Consider the following 22775-nt stretch of genomic DNA (forward strand, 5'->3'; position numbering starts at 1 on the left):
AGTCACACACTCTACCAACTGAACCAGCCAGGCGTCCCTGGATAGACATTTCTAGATGTAGATGGGCGGAAAGCTTTAAAGACGAGTAATTTTAATGTAAAGAACCTTAAAAACTGAAGTGTTGGGGAGGACTCCGGACTCTGGCCTGTGCCCCATTGGGACCCTCGCTCCATTCAGACCAGGTTATTTGGCCTCTGGAGCATGTCTTGGAGCAGAAGACCATGAACTCCCAAACTCTGCAAAGTCTTGAGAGGACATACCATCTCCCCCAGTAGGATGCAGAGGTTCGCCACTGGTCGTGGGAATCATTGTTAAGCGAAACTACAGAAGTGTACAGAGACGTGGAGAAATTCCTTCAGGGGATCTGGCCATGGGCGTACATGGGGGGCTGGTGGTGAGTGAGGACACAAGGCAGCAACAGGTCATCTACAGGTGCTTTGAGTTGACCAAGGAGCAGATGGGTAGATCCTCAGCGGAGCTAGTGGCCAAGATGTTAAAGAGGAAACATCACAGTGAGATTCTTTTTCATACATCTGCTCTTAGTCCTGGTGTGGCCTGCACATTGAAGGCTGGCTAACGGGGCAGCTAAAGCTATCAGCCAATAGCAGTACCCATGTCTCAGTGCTTCTCTTTCGAGGCTGCTCTCGGTGGAGCTCACAGGGCTCTGTGAGGTGCCTTTGTTCCCTACCCTGGAATTGCCACCTCAAGATACTGACCCTGAATAGGGTCTCTTCTGCGAGGTTAAGGCAGTTCTTCCACACTAATGATTAAAGCTGTCTGGGACACATTGAAAATCCTGCTGAACGTTTTGCATCAATCCCCGCAGCATATGCCTCCAAGAGGTGCCCCTCTGCAGAATTATTTTGATTGCTGTTTGTTATTTAGATATTTTCAAAACTTGAGTACCTTTTGGTAAAAGTGCAAGATAAGAATCCAAGATGTATTGATAATAAAATGTAATGGATTATGAAGAAACAAAACAACATAACTCAAGTGTTGGCTTTCTATTTAACATTAGGATGTAATCCAGAAATCTCTGAGGCAACAACTACTGGGAAAATGAACCAGGGGGCACCTGGGTGGCTCAGTCTGCTAAGCGTCTGCCTTCGGTTCTGGTCATGATTTCGGGGGTCCTGGCATTGCGCTCCCTATGTCAGGCTCCCTGCTCAGCGGGGAGCCTGCTTCTCCCTCTCCCCCTGCCCCTCCTCTCCTGTTTGGTCACTTGCACTCGCTTTCTCTTCAACAGATAGATAAAAAAAAAAAAGAAGAAAAAAAAAGAAAATGAACCAGGACTAACCATTTAGTGAAGGTGACGTAACCTCAGATGTTAATGCCCTTTGAAAACCTTAACTTTCATTAGAAAATTTAGCAGTATTTACACAAATGTACGGCATTTAAAGTGACAGTTAGGGGAGCCTCTGACTCAGTCGGTCAAGCATCTGCCTTCGGCTCAGGTCATGATCTCAGGGTCCTGAGATGCAGTCTCAACTCAAGTCTCCCATTCAGTGGGGAGTCTGCTTCTCCCTCCCCCTCTGCATCCCTCCCCTCCCCGGCTCATGCTCTCTCACTCACTCTCTCTCAAATAAAATCTTAAAAAAACCCCACCAAAGTGGCAGTGAACTGAATGTTATCTTTCCCAATGTATTACACCTTTAAAATCACCTCTCGTGAATAATCTCAGAAACAATATTCAGTTACCTATTTTAAATACTTTCTTCTCTTGGTTATAGCAATTTTATGCAAGAATATCTGAGATTTTAAAAAATGGTCACTTGAGGGGCACCTGGCTCAGTCAGAGGAGCATGAGACTCGTGATCTCAGGGTCTTGAGTTCGAGCCCCAGGATGGGTATAAAGATTACTTAAATAAATAAATCTTAAAAAAAAAAAAGTCATTTGAAGCGCATTAAGGAATGCCCATAATCTAATTTTATTTTTGCATTCTTTACGAATAAAAAGCAACCAATAACCATTTTCCTCTTCTTTTCTCACTTACATCCTTAGTTCCAACTTCAATGACTATGTATTCTAGGAACTACAGAAAGACTCTATTGTCTGTAAAGAATAGTTTATAATTGCTTCCTACAGATTTTTGCTTAATTTATTTTGTAAACTATAGTCAACTCTTAGAACACCTTAACTACCCTTATTTCCTAAAAAAAAAAAAAAAAAAAAAAAAAAGAATAACTTGACATTTCAGGCAGATGTTTAATACCCAACTTCCTTAACATAAGGTAAACAGTCTTAGGCAGGCAACCACTGTGGATTTTTTAAATGTCCATAGTAATTACACAGGTATGGATCACATTCAGTATTTAGTGCATGAGCAAGTAATTAAAAAGAAGTAAAAAAATGAAACTAAAGTTAAGAACCAATACTTCTTTGAAAAGCTTCTGATGTTAATTTACTTCCGGACAAATAAGTGGTTAAGAGCCATCCTTATAAACCTTTTTTTAGTCTCTGTCCTTAAAACTGCCTAAAAGTTCTCAGAACACAGAAAAACTAAATTTGAACGCATCTGCAATAGCTTACCAATTTATGTGCCTTATTAGGAGCTTTTAATGGAATGTTTGAAACCAATCATAATTTGCTGCAAGGATAAATCAGAAAAAGAAAACAAATTTTTGAATGGCATGTTACAATGACCTGGACAAAAGTAAGTATCAACTAGTAAGAAGTAACACATGCAACAGCTTGAGAAATTAAATCCTCTGCTATATATACTTACAAGTATTTTTTCAGACATGAGAAATGTTTCTATCAATAACGTTTATCTCCTACAGATTCAACTTTATTTTAAACAAGAAAACAGTTCTTTCTCTCCAGATTTTTATGTGTATCAGTGCAAAGTAAAACAAAGCAACTTCAGTAGAAATGGCTTATTACAAGGTTATTCTAAAAAGGCTTATTCTTCCAAATGTACTAAAAGATGTCCAAATCGTGCGAATGATCAACCTCGATGGCTTCCTCTGCGTCCAGCTTTGTCTCTCCGTGGCCTTCCTGCGGCTCATCAAGAGAGGCCAGGGCCTCGTTCGTATCACTTGCAAAAGTTTCTCGTGATGTATCGTCATCTTCTTGAAAATTTAGATTTTTAATTGCTTGTTTCATCTTTTTTCCCAACACTTGTGTTCTCCTCTTTCTAGCAGCCTTTTTATTTTCATACTCCTTTTGATTTTCAATGTAGAAAATGTCCTACGATAAAGGAACGACTTGAAGTAAAAACTGCCATTTACTGAATGTTTTTATTAGAAGGCAGGCCCTTCCTTTACATTCATTATCTTCATTTTTCATAAAAAACAAGCAAATATTATTAGACTCTAATAGGGCACAGAGTCCAGTTAGCAGGGAAGTCCCCACTGCAACCAGAGGATGGAAGCTATAATTCGAACTCAACCTCACGTTCGCTCCAGGGAGCATGCTTATTCAACCATAACGTACCATCTCTATAGTGACAGGTTTCCTAAATGGGAAGATACGGTAGAAAAATCATGTCGTTCAGGATTTAAATAAAATATAATCTGTCCCAACAAAACAGAAGTGTTTGGAATACAGGTTTTCTAACTCTGAAATGGCATCATAACCATATGTGACTGCACATGCTAAGAAACCAAGCCACGCCTGAAGGGTGTGACCAAGTAAGATCACGTAACCTACAGAATGGAAAAAATCCACCCCTTAAAAAATGTTACTGTACCTAACATGGAGAATGTATATCTGTCAAAAACTTATACCACGAGGCACAAAAGAGAAGGCCAAAATGACTATGCTAACACTGAGAAGGTTCAGGTATAAAAGAGAAGTTAGGACAGGCAGGACACACTTTTGACACTGCATGATCTTCTGGGAAGGGACTATTAAAAGCTATAATCAAGTCACTCCCTATTATATTCTTAAAGTGCACAAATCACAAATCCCTTCTTATTTAAGTACTATGGGGGATGGTGAAAGAAAGGAGTGCCTCTCCTAATATTTCTGCTGGATAGTTACAAGCAGCACTGAGAACCAGCAGAGGAAGGCGTAAGGAGTCCTGAAGTTGGGGAACAAGGGAAAGCTTCAAAAGATGAATGCTTTGATGGAAAGGAGGAAATAAAATCATCTGCTAAAGAAATGACAAGATTGGGGGTAAGGAGGGTACACATGTGAGTAAGAAGTGGAAGAAGGACAAAAACAAAGTGACTTCAGCCAGGCAGCATTTACTGAATGAGCACATTTACATGCCAGGTATTGTGCTAAGGATTTTTCATTCTCATCACCAGAACCTTATGAAGTGGGATTATCCTTCTTTCCAGATGAGGAAAGTGAGAGTGCGTGCTTCGGCAGCACACAGACTAAAACCAGACGAGGCAAGGAAGGCACAAGACTGCAGAGCCAACGTATGAAGCTATAAAGTGTAAGCTCATATATTAGTTCCCTAAATTCACATTCTCAAAACCCACAGTGTTGCCCTCACAGAATTGTGATAATTCAGTCTTTTCAAGAGTCTACTTACCTGTGAAGGGGAGAGACAAAAAGAAGCTGCAAGGGGAAGTATTTCCATTTCATGGGAAAGCACATCCAAGCATCTTGAAAAAAACAATTCTAAGTAGTACAATGCTTGGCAACACTAAGTAAAATTATAAAGTTTCCCCTTTGTCTCCAAATACATCAAGCCTTATTAAAAAGGAACAACATTCCATAGGTTATGAACATGACAGAACTGGGGCTATGGCCCACAGAAATGCTGCTGTAACCTGTTGTTACAACGAACGCAGACAACGGATAATCCGAGAGAAGTCTGTTGTCCTCCCATCCGTATCTACCCGCACAGAATTAATTTTACAAGTTAAGAACCTAAATGGTAGACTATTTGCAGAGAGAGACCATTATAGCTGAGCTTTTTAAAAATATAGCAAATTAACTTTTAACTACTCTTAATCTTTTTTTCTCTCACAAACTTTGTATTTTCCAAAACAAAACTTAAACAACAACAAACCAAAACAAAATGGTATGTCACATACCAAAATGAAATCAAATTAAAAAAAACTGCAAACAAACCCACTCAGTTCCGTTCTGGCTTCCAAGTTCTACAGAATGATTGTTAGCATTATAGTGATCAAAACAGTACTTATAACATTATCATTTAGATGATCTGAAATTACCTACGATGAAATTCTATTTGCTTTACGTTTTTTCCTCTAATAACAAAAGGACTCAATCCATGCACATGCAGAAAATTTGGAAAAACACAGAAATATCTTAAAAGCCAAACATTTATAATCCCCTAGAGCAGACCAAATCACTGGTAACTTTTTGGTGTTTTACATATCAATTAATTGTCCCATGCCTCTATTTAGTTCTAAATTTGTACTTTGCCTTTTTAAAAAATTTGGTATTCAGGGGCGCCTGGGTGGCACAGCGGTTAAGCGTCTGCCTTCGGCTCAGGGCGTGATCCCGGCGTTATGGGATCGAGCCCCACATCAGGCCCCTCCACTATGAGCCTGCTTCTTCCTCTCCCACTCCCCCTGCTTGTGTTCCCTCTCTCGCTGGCTGTCTCTATCTCTGTCGAATAAATAAATAGAATCTTAAAAAAAAATTTTGGTATTCATTTAAAAAATGTCCCTCTTGGTCAACACTCCTCTATTATTAGATATTCCAAATGTTTGTTTGTTGTTATAATGCAATGTTTCTGGTAGCTTAACATAACCTACCAACATTAAACTCTCCTTCTCCACAATGAGTTAGAAGAACTGAACTTCAAAGAACCAGTTTCAAGTCAGTTTTCTGCGCAATCCCAGGCAGATCATTTTTATTACTTTTCATGTGCACACCATGGTGACATCCACTTTGCTAGGACCTGGTACAGACCGAGTCCTGTAAATATCTGGCACAGTGCTGGGGACATGGTGAATAATATTATTTTCTTCTCTTCTGCTTGCGGAAATTGTCCAAAGTTTAGTTACCTACAAGAAGCTTTTCCAGATACCACTTTACTTAATCCTTTTAAAGCTCTATTCAATAGGCAGGGCACTTACTAAAGTCCCCACTTTATAAATGAGAAAATTAAGGCTGAGGGAGAGAAAGTGATCCGCTCATAGTCATATGATTACTAAATGGCAAAATTAAGATTAAAACCCAGATTTTGAGTGTTAGAGAATTCTTTTGATCACATCATGCTACTTTTCTGACATTTTACTATCACACAATGTTTCACGTTACTTAGAAGCATGTTCCTTCTCAGTGTATGTGTTTGTGGGGCATTAGAGTGGGGGAGGAGGGAGAATGTAATAAGCAATAAGCTCTGTTCTACTACTCAGTAGATGTGCTCCGAAGGAAAATTACACTGTTATGAATTTGCCAAAGTCACTGTTCCAATGAGGAAAAAAGGCAGTTAAGGACAAGAGATTTCAAATGTGCAGTAACACTAATGTTTCCTGTAGGAATTTCAACAACAGATTTTTTAAAAATAACTGGAAGTGGATAGCTGAAAACTTGAGGGAAAAAAATCCAACACTGAGCAGATGTAAAGTAAACTCAGAAAGAGTGGCAGCTCAAGAGAAGTGGTTTTTATTTATCTGTCTTCATCAGCGTTATAAATGGCTCAACAACGTTCCTACGACCTGTATTACCCACTGTTATGAAAAAGAGAATACAAACCTCCTTAAACAGCACCTGCGTTGCCTGTGTACCACTCTTTCCTATGCAAGAGGCAAGTTTTCCAAATTGATCGTATCTGCTAAATGTCATCATGTTCCCTAATTAACAAATTAAAAGATAAATTCTGAGCTATGAAAATCTCACTTTGTAAAAGAACTCCCATATAAGACATTCTGATAATGTAAAAATGATTAATCCTGAAGAGCCTAGATTCTAGTTTTTTTTTTTTTTTTAAGATTTTATTTATTTACTTGACAGACATAGAGACAGCCAGCGAGAGAGGGAACACAAGCAGGGGGAGTGGGAGAGGAAGAAGCAGGCTCCCAGCGGAGGAGCCCGATGTGGGGCTCGATCCCATAATGCCGGGATCATGCCCTGAGTCGAAGGCAGATGCCCAACGACTGCGCTACCCAGGCGCCCCTAGATTCTAGTTTCTAAGAACTACTGGAGACAGATGAATGAATGAAAGAAATCCATGAGGAGACAATGACCAGAATGTGGTACGTTCTATTAGATAACCACCTCAGACTCTTCAAAAGGTCTAAATTACAAAAGAAAATGTGGGAGGTTAAAAAGAGCAAAAGAGGGGCACTTGGGTGGCAGTCGTTAGGCGTCTGCCTTTGGCTCAGGGCGTGATCCCAGTGTTCTGGGATCGAGCCCAACGTCAGGCTCCTCCGCTGGGAGCCTGCATCTTCCTCTCCCACTCCCCGTGCTTGTGTTCCCTCTCTCACTGGCTGTCTCTCTCTGTCAAATAAATAAATAAAATCTTAAAAAAAAAAAAAAAGAGCAAAAGAGATACAACAAATGAAATGTGGAAATCTAGACAGGCTCCTGGCTCGGGGGAGGATAAAAAGGTAGACAATACATTCCTGGGACAATTTAGGAAACTGGAATAAGGTCAAGATATTAGATGAGACTATGAAATTGTTTTTCTCTTTCTTAGGTGAAGCTATGTAGGAAATTATCCTTATTACTGACAGATTCGTATTAAAAATGTTAGGGCTGAGTGCCATGACGTTGGCTAATTATTACCAAACGGTACAGAAAAACAACTGTAAGGTTAAGAATCTCAAAGTAGTAACAACCCCTAAATCTAAGTGTAGAAAATTCATCCTATTTTCTTTCACCTCTTCTGCATGTTTGAAATTTTTCATTAATAAAAAGTAGTAGGAGGGTAGAAAAAATAATTACATGCTAAAAGACCAGGAAAAGAGAGACAAAGGAAATTGTGACGTTGGCTTAGAAAGGGAAGAAAAAGAGGAGACAGAATTTACAAAGACACATGTTTTACTTGAAACAAGACAATGACAGAACTGGTCATCTAAGGCAGAACAGGTGGTGCGAATTAAGAGAATCTGAAGCTAGAACGCAAAAAGAAGTAGAACTATGATAGATCTTAAAAGCCAAGGACACTATAATTTTTACCTTAATTTGTTCTTCACTGATACTAGGAGTATTTTTCAGGAGATTCAGGAAAACTCCACCTGGTGTTCTTCTTCGACTACCATTCTACAAAAAGAAACAGAAAAATGATACTGTATAGACTGTTCCTACGAATGGCCTAAAGCATCTTTTAAACAGAAAGGTACCTAAAGAAATAATAAGGTCTACCCTGATCACCACAGTTTAACTGCAACGTCCTCTCTTCTCTACACCTTCACGTGATCTATTTCTTTTACCATAGTGTTTATCACTTTCTAACATAACTGAAGATACATTTATTCTTTATACATTATTTCCCTTCCACCCCCACCTACAATGAAAGATTGCTGTGTCTCTAACAGTGCTTAGTACACAGCAGTAAATAACTGAACAGGAAAAATGTCCATTAGGGCGCCCGGGTGGCTCAGTCGGTTAAATGTCTGCCTTCAGCTCAGGTCATGATCTCAGGGTCCTGGGATGGAGCCCTGCATCGGGCTCCCTGCTCAGCTGGGAGTCTGCTTCTCCCTCTGCCTCTGCCCCTCACCTCGCTCATGCTAATAATTAAGTAAAATCTTCAAAAAAGAAAAAAAGAAAAATGTCCATTAAAAGAAGGTGAATTTGGACTTGCATCTTTCCAACAACCAGCAGATTTCTACTAGCTCACTATGATATAAAGCTTTTATTACTACAGTATAAAGATATCAATGAATCTGCAACTTTGGGCTCAACTAAACAAAAATCCAAATACCTGAGCAGTGACAAACAAGAATGCCAGTACACTCATGATTATTGTAATTTATTTTCTTGTCAAGTTCTGTTTTGACTTCTATAATCTACGTTCACACGCCATTTCCTCAGCCAATGTTATCAATTCTAACTGGTTTCTTTTCTCTCCATTTCCACAGCATAATATTGATTCACTCTCATGTGAGGTTACCATTCAGATTCATGAGGAGCAAATAAGAAGGAGCCATTCAAACTTCACCCTTACCCTGCGGTGAAAGCTGAATTAAATGAGATCTCCAAAACCATATGGGATTAAAGTACCGTTGCCTGTGATGGGACCCTAACCAGAGTAGTGAGTGCTCTTTCTGCCATTCTCAAGCAGTAAAGTGTTTCTCACTTCACATCTGTCGGAATGGCTAGTATCAGACAAGAGGAAATAACAAATGTTGGTGAGGATGTGGAGAAAAGGGAATTTTTGTGCACCGTCGGTAGGAATGTAAACTGGTACAGCCAGTATGGAAAACAAAAAATTCAAAATAGAAATACCCTATGTTTCAGCAATTCTACTGCTGGGTATTCAGCCAAAGAAAACAAAAACACTAATCTGAAAAGACAACGTGGACCCCTATGTTTACTGCAGCATTATTTAAAATAGCCAAAATATGAAGGCAACCTACATGTCCAATGATGCTTAAAGATTATCTATATCTATACCTATATGATAAAATATCACTCAGCTATTAAAAAAAGTTTGAAGTCTTGCCATTCACATCACGGATGGATGTAGAGGATATTATGCTAAGTAAGCCAGAAAGAGTAAGCCAAATGCCAGATGACTTCACTTATACGCAGGATCTAAAAACCAAAACAAACTTGCTTATCAAAAAACCAGAGACGCATAAATACGGAGAACAAACTGGTCATTGCCAGAGGGGCAGGGGGTGGGGAATGGGCAAAATACACGAAGGGGATTAACAGGTACAAACTTCCAGTGACACAGTAAAGTCACAGGGATGGAAAGCACAGCATCGGGAATATAATCAATAATATTGCAATCACTTGGGGCGCCAGGGCAGCTCAGCTGATTAAGTGTCTTGCCTTCAGCTCTGGTCATGATCCCGGGGTCCTGGGATAGAGCCCTGAGTTGGGCTTCCTGCCCAGGAGGGAGTCTGCTTCTCCCTCTGCCACTCCCAACCACTTGTACTCGCTCTCTCAAATAAATAAATAAAATCTTTTATTTAAAAAAAAATATCGTAATAACTTTGTATGGAGCTAGTTGATAACTACACTCATTGTGGTGAGTATTCTGTAATGTTTATAATTGTCAAATCACTATGTTGTACAGCTAAAATTATTTTCCTGTGACAACTATACCTCAGTTAAAACAACAGAAAACAAAATGGTAAAGTGTAAAGAAAAACAAATACTAAAGTGTTTCTCAAGTTTTTGTTCACTGTTGCTTCCCCTACCCCAGGAGCCTTCAGACTTTTTCCTATTCATTCACTCCTCCTTCCATGGAACTTTAATACTCACACTGTATATCCACCTGGTTTTATACATAATATATATGGTTTTTTTTTTTTTTTTTTGGTCCCAAGAACCAATTTTTAAGAATGCATGAATTAAATGAACCCAAAGCAACATGTCTGTTCATCACTGCTAACTAAGGGCTGGGCACATTGTGGTATTTTTTGTGTATCATCTTGTCCAACCCTTCTAACACAGGATTAGGCCCCAATCTGCACCTGGAGAAAGAAGCTCTGAGAAGTCAAATAATTTAGCCACATCTCACACCTAGTAAGTTGCAGACCCAGAATTCAAAACAAGGTATCCCAAACTCTAAAACCTGTATTTTTAAAATTTGAGTTTCCAAGTTCCCTCCAGACTGTTTTCTTAAAATTTCAGCCCCTACTCTCAATGAAATCTATAAGAGATGTGTTGTTGACTATACACTTACAGGATACAATTTATGTATGGTTTTTGTAAGGAAAGTAGTAATTGCAAAAACTAACTATACATAATTTTTTAAACCCAGTCTTTAAAAATCTGAGCGACACTGTAATATACTGACAAATAAGAGATCCAACAGAGACAAGTTTATTTTGTAAAAAAAAAAAAACCAAACAAACATGAAACACAATATAAAATGGAAACAACAAAGCCGTTAAGTCTTACCATTATAAAAAGGCCACCATTTTGTTCAACTTCAGCAGTTTCCATCAGAAGTTCAATTGCCTTTTTGTTGCCAATTATCCTCACTACTCGTGCTATCAGATCTTTCTTTGGTTCCTGCAACCTGATAAGGAACAAATATAGTAAAGTAATATTAATCTCTTTATTTGCTGTATAAAGTTGAAGAAATCTACATTTGACTCCAGTTCAATCCCCAAGTAGAATCAAAATCCTATTCTGGTTAACATCTCCTTTTTGCAATCTTCAATATTTAACCTTAGAATCACTGACATGCCAACGCTACCACCTTGGGTCACCCAAGGAGACAGTAAACTCAAGGTTCCATTTCAAGTCTCAGAACTAGTCTCTTCATTTTGCCTTAATGGATTACGGTGAATTTCAAAATAAATGTGCATCTAGCAACGGGAATGCAAGCCTAAAAGCAAAAGAAGGTAAGTCCACTCTTGTAAAACAAGTAACAAACATATACTATGCTTTCAATTATCATGCCTACAAGTTAGTTCTCCTAAATCCAGAGATGTGTGGGAGCTTTAAAGCGGATACTCAGTCTCTCGGCCTCAGAACATAGTCCATAGTTAGTATGTACTGCTGACTTACTATGGGACGAGCACAATCCTAAAAACTGTGTATGCATTATCTCAGTTAATTATCTCAACAACCTTATGAAGTAGGTACTTACTTTCATCTTACCACTGAGAGGTAAAAACATAAGAAGCCTAACTAACACTTCTCACGTCACAGTCCACACTCCACAGACATGAAGGAGGATTAACATGGAAGTTCTACCAGTTCTCTAACTACACCTGGTTTTCTTGCTCCTTCTCAACAAAAGGCAGTGCATTATCGGGGAGAGAACACTGGGCTAGGAACAAAGTAACCAAGGCTTAGTTCCAAATCTGACACTTAAAACTGTGACTTTGGACAAGCCATATTAACTACTGGGTCTCAGTTTCCTTATCTGTAAAATGAAGGCTTTGGTATACAAAATCTCTAAATTCCTTTCCAACAGTCAAATTCGAAACTCACTCTGTAGGTTAAAGTCCAGTATTAGCGTAATTACTCTTGAACCATATGTTTTCAAATTTGTGACACTGTTCATTATAACTTAGAGCTAAGAAAAAGTTAAACAAAATCTGAACTTGTTAAAAAAAAAAAAGAAATATCAATTTACCATACGCCAAGAAATTCTTCTAGGTATTTATCAAGGAAAAATTAAAATACATGTCCTCATACCCGCATGTCAAAACTCAGATAGCATTATTCATGATAGTCAAAAAGTGGAATAGCAATATGGATGTTTGTATATGTACAAAAACCAAAAAATTAAGTGTTGATGCCTACTACAAAACGGACAAATCTCAAAAACATTACACATACAGACCACACACTGTATGATTCCATTATTACGAAATGTCCAGAAAATGCAAATGTATGCCAACAGAAAACAGATTAGCAGTTATCTGGGACAGGAGCAAACAATAACTTTAGGGGAGCCTGGGTGGCTCAGTTGGCTAAGTGTCTGCCTTCGGTTCGGGTCATGATCCTGGGGTCCTGGGATCGAGCCCCACATGTGGCTCCTTGCTCAGCAGGAAGCCTGCTTCTCCCTCTGCCTGCCGCGGCCCCTTGTGTGCACATGCGTGCGCACTTTCTGTCAAATAAATAAAAAAATAAAAATCTTAAAAAAAAAAAAACACTTCACACAGGCATACAGTCATGATGGATCTTACTAGGGTGATGTTTTTAAAAGTGGTTTATGGCGATGATCGTAAAACTGATAAATTTACTAAACAACACCCAAAATGGGTGAATTTTATCATGTGTACAATATGCCTCAATGAAGTTATAAAAGGTCATGAATATTTGAAAACACTAAAAACAAACAAAACACAGCAAAAGCCAAACGCCCATGATTTTAAAAGATATGCTTTGCTCTAAAGAGCTCCAAAGCACTGAATAACAAGAGTCATTAAGAGTTCATAAAAGCAAAAAAAAAAAAGTTCATAAAAGCTTACGAAATTCATTATTTTATCAGGTCTGTCCAAATTTAAGTAAACACAGATATATTCCCATAATCAAATAAGCCCATTCCTAAAATTAAAAAAATCTCAAAAGAAACATCATCCTTAATGCATTTGGAATTACTTCCTATAAATCGAAGATAGTTGGTCAAGTGTTCATTTCTAAGCCAAATTTTAATGCTCACCTGAAAGAAATTTCATCAGCCACTTTCTCTTGCGAATCGTCCTCTGTGATCTCATACCGGCCTTTATAGTTCATTTCTAGTCTGTCCCCCAGTCTGTCTTTGACAGGTCGTTTCCGTTTGAGATGACCTTGCCCATTTTCCTCTTCCTTTGATCCCATTTTTTTACTACCATGCATATATTCATCTAGCTCTTTGTCTAATTCTTTTGTATGTTCTTGGGATTCTCTCTTAAGTTTCTTAGCAAGTAAATAATTGTAAGTCTCGGATTGTCTGCTTTTGTCAATAGTACCCTCCATTCCCAAGATACCAAGTTCAGTGGCCACTGCATCTTGATTCTGTTCTTGAAGCACAGCACCCCATATGTTGTTAACCTTCTTTGCTCCAGGAACAGGTGGTTTCTGGCTGCTCTGGCCAAACTGAAAAGGCTCTGGCTTCGGAGGAGCGTTGAAACATTTCTGTCGCTTGCGTTTCCAAAGGGAGCTATCATCATCTGAATCAGAAAAACTCTCTTCACTTGAATCCACACTTTTAACAGTCCGATAATGTGATACTGGTGCACATGGTGTTGCAGTGCCCTGAAAGGGCCTCGCTGTGCTGTCCCCACCTAGTATTTTCTGCAAGTGAAAGGCAATACAATCAATTCCACCAAACACATTAAATCCACCCGCCATGTGCTATTTCAAAAAAATTATTTAGGGATTCAGCTGGACCACTGAAGCAGAACCATCCTCAATGAATCTCTGAAACCAATCCAGTCCCTACTAAAGTTCCACACGGAATTTGCCAATTTTAAAACCACAAATTCGATTTCTAAAGCTAATACAGAACTTAGTTCTAAAGCCTCTTTCTAAAAAGCTCTTTAATTCCCACATTAGAAGATTTTCAGTATTTTCAGTTATTGTCAGAATGCCTGAAAATGACATGCACAATAACTGTTAGTAGCAGTTGTGAAAATTAAAAGGAAACCTTACTGAAATGAAGTTAGGAGGCCTGAAGGGGGAGTTCTCACGTCCTATCAAAGGAAAAGACCTGACGTTGCACCTCCCACAGGAAGAAGCCTATACCTTACTAACACAGCAAGAGATTTTCTTCTTGCCTGGCAACAGCCCAGCCACTGAGACTGTCCCAACTCAGTCAATGAAAAGCCACTATACTTTTTTTTTCTTTTTAAACATTTTATTTATTTAGTAGAGAGAGAGAACACAAGCAGGGGAAGGAGCAGAGAGAGAAGCAGACTCCCCGAGGAGTAAGGAGCCCGATGCAGGGCTTGATCCCAGGACCCTGGAATCATTACCCGGGCTGAAGGCAGATGCTTAACGGACTGAGCCACCCAGGCATCCAAAAAACCACTTTTAACTCCCAGTTTACTCCAGTGGGCTTTTTTACAGCCCCTCTCAACTTCTCCACTTCCTCTATAAAAGAATATTCCTCTTCGTTTCCACTTGCCTATAGTTTTGCCCTAGCTTGCTTGTTCAGAGTTGTGATTCTCTGCTGTTCCAGGATAAGCCCTTTTTTGCTGGTAAGATAACTGGTAAGTTTTATTTTATTTTATTTTAAAGATTTTATTTATTTATTTGACAGAGAGAGAGACAGCCAGTGAGAGAGGGAACACCAGCAGGGGGAGTGGGAGAGGAAGAAGCAGGCTCCCATCGGAGAAGCCTGATGTGGGGCTCGATCCCATAATGCCGGGATCACGCCCTGAGCCGAAGGCAGACGCTTAACCGCTGTGCCACCCAGGCGCCCCTGGTAAGTTTTATTTTAAAGGTTAACACAGTTATAACAGAGTATGTTCTCTTTCTTTCCAAACATGTCTTTTTTGCATTTGGACACATTCAACTTCCGTTACACGATTTAGTAACCACACTCTTTTGAGATTAGATAGTAAACTCCTATGGGACAGGATCCCTGACATACTACTTTTTAAAACTGCACAGTCCATGGCATTACGTTTAACAAGTCATGGGTCAATCTATGTAAAACCACCTGGAAAAGATTGAAAACCTAAATTCCTATCAATTTCTGAAGACTTCCTATCAATGTCCGAAGACATTTATATGCAAAAGGGACACCTTGGGGCCTCTAGGTGGCTCGGATGGTTAAGCAGCCACCTTGTGGTTTGGGCTCAGGTTATGATCTCAGGGCCCTGAATCAAGTGCCACCTTGAGCTCCACCTCAGCACCGAGTGGGCTTGGGATTCTCTCTGCTCCTCCCCCATCTCTCTCTCTAAAATAAATAAAATCTTAAAAAAAAAAAAAAAAAAGAGGAACACCTTTGTGTTTTGTAGCAAAGGAAGTATTTGCTGAGCTCCTATTATGTGCTAGAAATGGCGGCAGGAGGAATGATTGAAGTCAATAAAGAGGCAGTCTTACCATTTTCAAATAACCACAGCATCTAAGATTTGTCAGGCATTACTTTATGACTCACTGAATCCTTACAAACACCCTATCAGTGGCGTACTCTTATCATTCCCATTATACAAATTGGGGCACTAGGCTAAATAACCTGCCACTGGTCACACAGTGGAGGCGCCAGTTTTCGAATGCAGGCTCGTTGGCACAAAGCCCGCTCATAGTGTGTGCTACTTAGCAGACAATCAAGACAAACTCCCGTTTAGAAAATGGGGAGGTTAATACAAAACCCGGTGCCACATTACTGCATGGCGAAACTAGGTCTGATGGGGACATGGAAAGCCAGGTCCTTAAGCAAATGATGAACTTCATTCCCGGTTTTCAGTCTCCCTATCTGATCATGGCGAAAAGGAGCGCCCGAAGATGTTTCTGCCCGCTGTCCCCAAGTTCTACATCCTGGGGCATCATCTGCGGGGCCGGGACAACCTAATCACGCTACAGTGGGGGCACTCCGTAAGTCTGGAAAACCCAGAGCGGCACACTGCAGGCGGAGAAGAGACGGCCGTACGGCCGCCAGCAGAAGGCCGCAAACCTCGCCGTCCCGCTTGGCAACAACATGCCGGGTCAGGGTTCGGATCGCCCACTGTCGCGTCCCCGCCCAGCGCCTCCCCTCCGCCGCCGGGGCCCGCGTGCCTCGACCCGGCCGGGGACACCCGCCCGCGGCTCATCCACACAGCCGCCCGCCCCTTCCCTCAGTCCCGGCTCCGCATGCCCGCCCCTCACCCTCACCACCGCCCGCCCCTCCTCGCAGCCGGGGCTGCGCGCTCCCGGCTCCGAATGACCCTCCTGCCCTTTACACTCACCGGCACCTGCAACGGCCTGTCGCTGGGTGCGACCGTCATGTCGGAATCCGAGTCGGAAAGCTGCCCATCTTCCATGTCGCCGGCGTCCTGCGCCATCTTCCCGCGGCGTGGCGCGGCGGGTCAGGAGAGCACTTCCGGCGGCGCGGCGGGAAGGTCCGGCTGGCTGCGGCTGCTCGGGCGCCCCCGCGAGGGGGCAGCTCCCGCCCCGACGGCCCGCGCCGGCCCTTCTCCGCACGCCTGGGTCAACGTTGAGCAATACGCATAATCATGAGTAACTGTGCACCGCTCGCACCACTCAGGGAAAATGAATCTCCTGTTTCCCCAGCGCTTTGGCGCGTTTTCTTCCGAACTCTGTTTTGGTGCAAACCTAAAGTTGCGCGTGGACAGCTGCGGTCGGGGATTCCTCCCTTGGCCTCAAATTCCTCAGCAAGATGCTCTTGTTCTTGCTCCTGCACAACCCACTCTTTTTGTAGCTTCTTGCAGAGCCTTTCAGACAGCACCTGAGGTCATTCCCCTGCTCAGACCTTCCAGGGACTTCGCTCCACACAATAAGTTGAGTTCTCAGCATGGCAAGTGCAGCCATCTGTGTCCTCTCGGGCTCTGAAGCCGCAATGGCGCTGCTCACGCTGTCCCTCAGGCATGCATCCTTTGTTCTGCATAGGCTCAAGGCCTTTGCAGTTGCTGTTGCCTCTGCTTGGAGGAGTTGACACCTCATTCTTTGCACGATTAGGTTTTCCGATTGAATGCCGCCACCTCGGAGAGTCCTTCTTCGACTACCCTAACTAAAACAAGATCCTCTACTCTCACTCTTGAACACTTATTTTTCTTCATGACGTCAGTAGTCCTATGTGTATTTTTATATATTTTTTTGTCTTCGTTCTCCCTTGGAATGTCTGTTTTACTGACTGTCGTTTCTCCCCAGTGTTCAGCCGATGACTTATTGTATATGATAGGTGATCAAGAAATATTTATGGATTTTTTTTTACATAAGGGGGATCTTATTTTTTGTACCTTTTACTATTCTACAATCTGATTTTATTTGTTGTTAAGATTTTATTTATTTATTTGGTAGAGAGCACAAGCAGGCAGAGCAGCAAAGGGAGTGGGAGAAGCAGACTCCCCGCTGAGCAGGGAGCCCCATTCGGGGCTTGATCCCAGAGTCCTGGGATCACGACCTGAGCCCAAGGCAGATGCTTAAGTGGCTGAGCCACCCAGACGCCCCTGTAATATAATTTAAAAAAAAGAAACAATGCCTGGCTGGCTCAGTCCATAGAGCATGCAACTGGATCTTGGGGTCATGAGTTCCGGCCCCACTTTGGGGGGGGGGGTAGATTGTACTTATAAAAAATAATAATAATCTTAAAAATTTTTAAATGAAACAATTTATCCTGGACACCTTTCTATACCAAAATAGAAAAATCTAGCTCCTTTTTAATGACCAGCTAGCATTTGGTTGCATAGAGGTACCATCATTTATTTAGTCCCTGATGGTGTCCATATAGGCTGTAGCCAATTTTGCAATTGACGCATATTATTACAAACTTGTTTTATTATTTCCTTGGGATAAGTTTCTAGACTGAATGGAAAAGAATTAATATAGATTTTTGAAATGTGAGTTTAAGATCTAAGACCTAGTCCGATCCCTTTTTGACAATGAAAAGAGATTACACAGGTAAACTATTTAAGCTGAGTCTTGACTCCAGGTTTCCTAACTCTTAGACAACTTTATTTTTTATCTTTCCTACATAGAATTGCAGTCCCCTTGGAGTTGATCCTGAATGGTGTGAGGTAGGAGTCAAATTTCATGCTATAATTAACATTTTACTATGTGGTATGGGATGCAGCTAAATATTATAAAATGCAGAGAACAGCTCCCCATCCTAAAGAATTTCTCCGTTGTTTTCCTCTAGAAGTTTTAGAGTTTTTGTTCTTACTTTTAGGTCCATGGTCCATTTCAAGTTAATTTTTGTATGTAATGTGAAGCGAAAGTCAAGGTTCATTTTTTTTTTTTTTTGGCATGTGAATATCCAATTAATATAGTACCTTTTGTTGACAAGGGTCTACTTTCCCTGTTGAATTTCCTTGACACCTTTATTGAAAATTGTGTATGTGAGAATCTACTTCTGGATTCTCTATTCTATTCCATTAATCTTTATGTCTATCTTTCCACCAATGTGACACTGTCTTGATTACTCAGGTTTATAATAATTGTACAATTGTATAATAATTGTTAAAATTAGGTAATGTAAATTTGTTCATTTTTCCCAAAATTGTTTTGGCTATTCTAGCTCCTTTGCATTTCCATTTAAACTTGAGATCTGCTAGCCAATTCTGGTATTTGATTGGGATTGCATTGAATCTATCATTTAATTCAGATGCTGAGGAGGCTATCTTAGCTTGATGCTATTAAAAGCTGGAATCAGGGGCTCTTGAGTGGCTCAGTCAGTTGAGCGACCAGTCTTGGTTTCAGCTTATGCAATGATCTCATGGTCGTGGGGTAGAGCCCCGTGATGGGTTCTGTGCTCAGCATGGAGTCAGTTTGGGATTCTCACTCTCCCTCTGCCCCTTCTCTCTCAAATAAATAAAACCCCCTTTTTTTTTAAAAAAAAAATATTTTATTTATTTATTTGACAGACAGCGAGAGAGGGAACACAAGCAGGGGGAGTTGGAGAGGGAGAAGCAGGCTCCCTGCTGAGAGGGGATGTGGGGCGGGGCTCAATTTCAGGACCCTGGGATCATGACCTGAGCGGAAGGCAGAGGCTTAACAATTGAGCCACCCAGGCGCCCCATCAAATAAATAAAATCCTTAAAAATTAAAAAAAAAAATCTGGAACCGTATATTATTAATCAATAACTCTTCTGATTCTGGGCTTATTAAACAACCAGATAGGTAGTGTGTGTCCTGGGAGAGAATGCCGTGAGTATAGGATGTGAATTGTTGGTTCTTTCTGAAGATAATTTTCCCTGTAAAAGAGTATGCCGGCATTGTAGTTGTAGCATCATTTCTTTGTGAGCGTGATTAACGAGTTTGCCCAGAGCAATAGTGTCACTCACCCATGCTCTGACAAATCAGGTTTTGCATTTGCATTTGCCTCCTGGTAGCTATCTTTGAAGAATGAAGGCTTCTAGCATTCACTGAGGACATCACATCATAAGCACTGTTCATTTGTTACAATGCTGTGATTCCAGAGTCCTTGCTTTAATCACCAAGCTACGATGCCTTTGATAAGTCATTGGAAAGCAGGATTGGCTCTTTGCAGACTCTGCCACTTCTAATACAGAATACTTTCAAGGTGCCCTGAGTTCAGTCAGTATACTGACATTTCTGTAGGGCTTTGCAGTTTTTATATATGCTTTTCTATATGATTCACTTAATTCTCTTTCATATATGAAATGTGCTCTCATGAATCATTTAATTCTATCTCTTCCTACTCTGCTCCATCAAAATTCATTGCTTATAATTTTTTCCTGACCTCCTATTGGGCAGGGATAAGTAGTTTTGAAAAACGGAGGTAGAAGAGAGAGATGTAATCTCCATTTTCCATGTAGGCAATTGCTGGTGTCTATTTTTGCTAGAACTGGTTTAGAGAGACAGCCATGAACTTCTCTACTTGACACAGTGAAGAGAAAGAATCTAACCTTTGTCAAGGGCATTATGTATTGCTTCTAAAATTTAGTGCATCTGTACATGTTTCCTGAGTTAAATGGAGGAGAAGAGAAAGAAGACTGTGGTGTTGGGATCTATGTATAAGGAATCTTGCTAGCAGCCACAAGTGAGAAGCATTAAATTCTCAGTTAAATGTCTGAGGGGGAAAAAAAAAAGAAAGTCTGAGCTTTAGAACGAGGGAAATTAGGGCTTCAGTCCTAGGGGTGGATGAAGATAGCAGCTGGGCTGTTGATAGATTACCAGTGCTGGACAAGGTGTGTATGCCTACTGCTCCTCAGGTGTATTCATGGTTCATTTGTTCATTCATTCATGTAAGTGTTCATGAGCCTGGTACAATGCTGGGAATTGTGGAGCCATGCAAGGATGACAGGTAAAAATGGTAACGTTTAGGGGTGCCTGAGTGGCTCAGGTGGTTGGTTGAGTGTCTGTCTTCAGCTCAGGTCATTATCCCAGGGTTCTGGAATAGAGCCCCGCCCACATCTGGCTCCCTGCTCAGCAGGGAGTCTGCTTCTCCCTGTCCCTCTGCTGCTCCCCCTGTTCGTGCTCTCTCTCTCTCTCTCAAATAAATTAATAAAATCTAAAATTAAAAAATATTTATTAAAAAATGTAACGTTTACAAACAGAAGCATCATTCTTGTATATGCAGTGCCCACTTTACTTTCTGGTAGGTGTTTGATATGCCAGAGTATTTGTTGCAATTATTTGAGCCGTAAGGATGGAACGGATAAAGCTCAAGCTTGAATGCAGAGATGGAAGTTTCACAGGTGGAGAGAATAGCAAAGGACAAAAGCACAGTGGGAAGAAAACAGGCTGTGCATAGAATCAAAGGGACTTAGTGTGTCTGGCTGCAATGTGGAAGGCCACCAGCAGTTTGGAGGAATATTTTCAAAAGGTCTGTTGGAAATCACTGAGAGGCCTATTAACTCAATTGATTCTAGAGTGGTGCGTGCGTGCGTGTGTGTGTGTGTGTGTGTGTGTGTGTGTATAATGTGTGTGTATATATATATAATGTGTGTATATATATATATTTTAAAGATTTATTTATTTGGGGGGGAGGAGGGGCAGAGGGAGAGGGAGAGAGAGGCCAAGCCTATTCCGCACTGAGTGCAGAGCCAGACATGGGGCTCCATCCCACAACCCCAGATCCCAAAACCAAGAGTCTGAAGTTCAACTGACTGGGCCACCCAGGAGCCCCAGAGAATATGTATGTGTGTGTGTGTGTATGTATATATGTATTTTTAAATATTTTATTTATTTATTTGACAGAGGGAGAGAGAGCACAAGCAGGGGGAGCAGGAGAGGGAGAAGCAGGCTCCCTGATGAGCATGGAGCTGGTTGCAGGGCTTGATCCCAGGACCCCAGGATCATGACTTCAGCCGAAGGCAGCAGCTTAACTGACTGAGCCACCCAGGCACCCCTACATATATATGTTTAAAATATTTATTTATTTATTAGAGAGAGAGAGTACTCATGCAGGGGGAGGGGCAGAGGGAGACAGAGAATCCCAAGCAGACAATCCCCCCCTTCCCCCACTAACTGAGAGCCCCACATGGGGCTTGATCTCAGGGCTCCCAGATCAGGACCTGAGCCGAAAGGAAGAGTGGAATGCTCAATGGACTGAGCCACCCAGGCGCCCAAGAGTGCGCGTATATTTGTAACCCACATCGAAATCATGCTGATAGAGATGTTAGTATGTCCGTTATATAGGGTGGGCCTAGTTATGGTGGAATGAGATGAGAGGTGGGATGGTTACGCGTGGTGGGGGGTGGGGGGAGTGAGTGGAAAGGCTACTGCAGGAAAACTGAAGTAATGGAGAATGAAGGGAATTGATCAAAACTGTCTTTATTCTTCAAAAGCAAGAATATACCCTGGCAGGATATTTAGAAGGCAGTGTCATCATTTAACATTTTTCATTAATTAGAAAACTCGAATTTGTAATTTAACAGAGCAGTGAAAACAACCCTCTCCCTCCTTCCACCAAGAAACGTCCTTTGGCTACTCCAGGCAAACAGCCGCGTCACCATCACCTGAGAGCTGGTTAGAAACGCCGATTTCAGACCCCAGGCTAGATCTACCGAATCAGAATGTGCCTGTAACATGACGGCCAGGTGAGTACACGCACGAGACCCCCGGACAAGCCCTGCTCTAAGCTAGGATACTTTAGAACCGGTATTTTGCTGGAAAGAATTTCTAGCTGGAGCCAGGGTTCTCGGCGTTTTTCACCAGATGGCGGTATCCATCTCACTTGCTCCTAGAGGCACCCCACTGTTTCTGGCGGGGGCGAGCTCCGCGCGCCTCCGGAAGACCCAGGCTGGCCTGGGCCGAGGCGGGGGCGTGCTCCGGGGGGCGGGGCCCGGCCTGCCCAATGGGCTCTCCCGGGCGGGGGGCGGGGCGCTATTTCAGCCGCTCCCGGGGGCGCGGGCGCGCCGCGCGTCCGGGGTCAGTATGTGGCGTCTTCCTCACCAGCTGTGTGTGCACGTTGCGAGGGGAAGCAAGCTCTCGGGCCCTTGGAATAGGCCTGCCGCCTTCATGTCTACTCTGCTCATCAATCAGGCCCAGTACGCTTGGCTGAAGGAGCTCGGGCTCCGCGAGGAAAACGAGGGCGTGTATAATGGAAGCTGGGGAGGCCGGGGAGAGGTATGGGGGCGTGCGGGAAATCTGTGCGGCCTCAGTGCGGTCCCTGCCCAACCTGACCCGTCCCCCCCCCCCCCCCCCCCCCCCC

At 41.8% G+C, this 22775-nt stretch overlaps 2 protein-coding genes across 2 annotated transcripts in view; one reads left to right on the top strand and one right to left on the bottom strand.

The window, feature by feature from the left end:
- Positions 1-1904: 1904 nt before the first annotated feature.
- On the bottom strand, positions 1905-16524 carry PHAX (phosphorylated adaptor for RNA export). Its single transcript, XM_040622524.1, has 5 exons — positions 16387-16524; positions 13176-13789; positions 10955-11075; positions 8057-8140; positions 1905-3190 (listed from the first exon to the last, which is right to left on the bottom strand). Exons 1-5 carry the CDS (start codon positions 16480-16482, stop codon positions 2921-2923), a joined length of 1185 nt encoding a protein of 394 aa, XP_040478458.1. The 5' UTR covers positions 16483-16524; the 3' UTR covers positions 1905-2920.
- A 5936-nt stretch (positions 16525-22460) lies between these two features.
- The window catches only part of ALDH7A1 (aldehyde dehydrogenase 7 family member A1), a 39204-nt gene continuing 38889 nt past the window's right edge, over positions 22461-22775 (top strand). Inside the window, exon 1 of the mRNA XM_040622525.1 lies at positions 22461-22690. Within this exon, the coding sequence (XP_040478459.1) occupies positions 22499-22690 (192 nt within the window). The 5' untranslated portion in view covers positions 22461-22498. The remainder of the gene's footprint in view (positions 22691-22775) is intronic.

This window comes from Ursus maritimus, unplaced genomic scaffold (assembly GCF_017311325.1).
Source record: "Ursus maritimus isolate PB19 unplaced genomic scaffold, ASM1731132v1 scaffold_5, whole genome shotgun sequence".
In the NCBI taxonomy this organism is placed as follows: domain Eukaryota; kingdom Metazoa; phylum Chordata; class Mammalia; order Carnivora; family Ursidae; genus Ursus; species Ursus maritimus.

Coding starts and splice junctions, on each gene's coding strand:
- PHAX (XM_040622524.1), bottom strand. CDS start 16,482: ATGGCGCAGGACGCCGGCGACATGGAAGATGGGCAGCTTTCCGACTCG. Junction 13,790..16,386: donor ACAGGCCGTTGCAGGTGCCG/GTGAGTGTAAAG, acceptor TTTCACTTGCAG/AAAATACTAGGTGGGGACAG. Junction 8,141..10,954: donor ATGGTGGCCTTTTTATAATG/GTAAGACTTAAC, acceptor TTCTTTTTGTAG/AATGGTAGTCGAAGAAGAAC.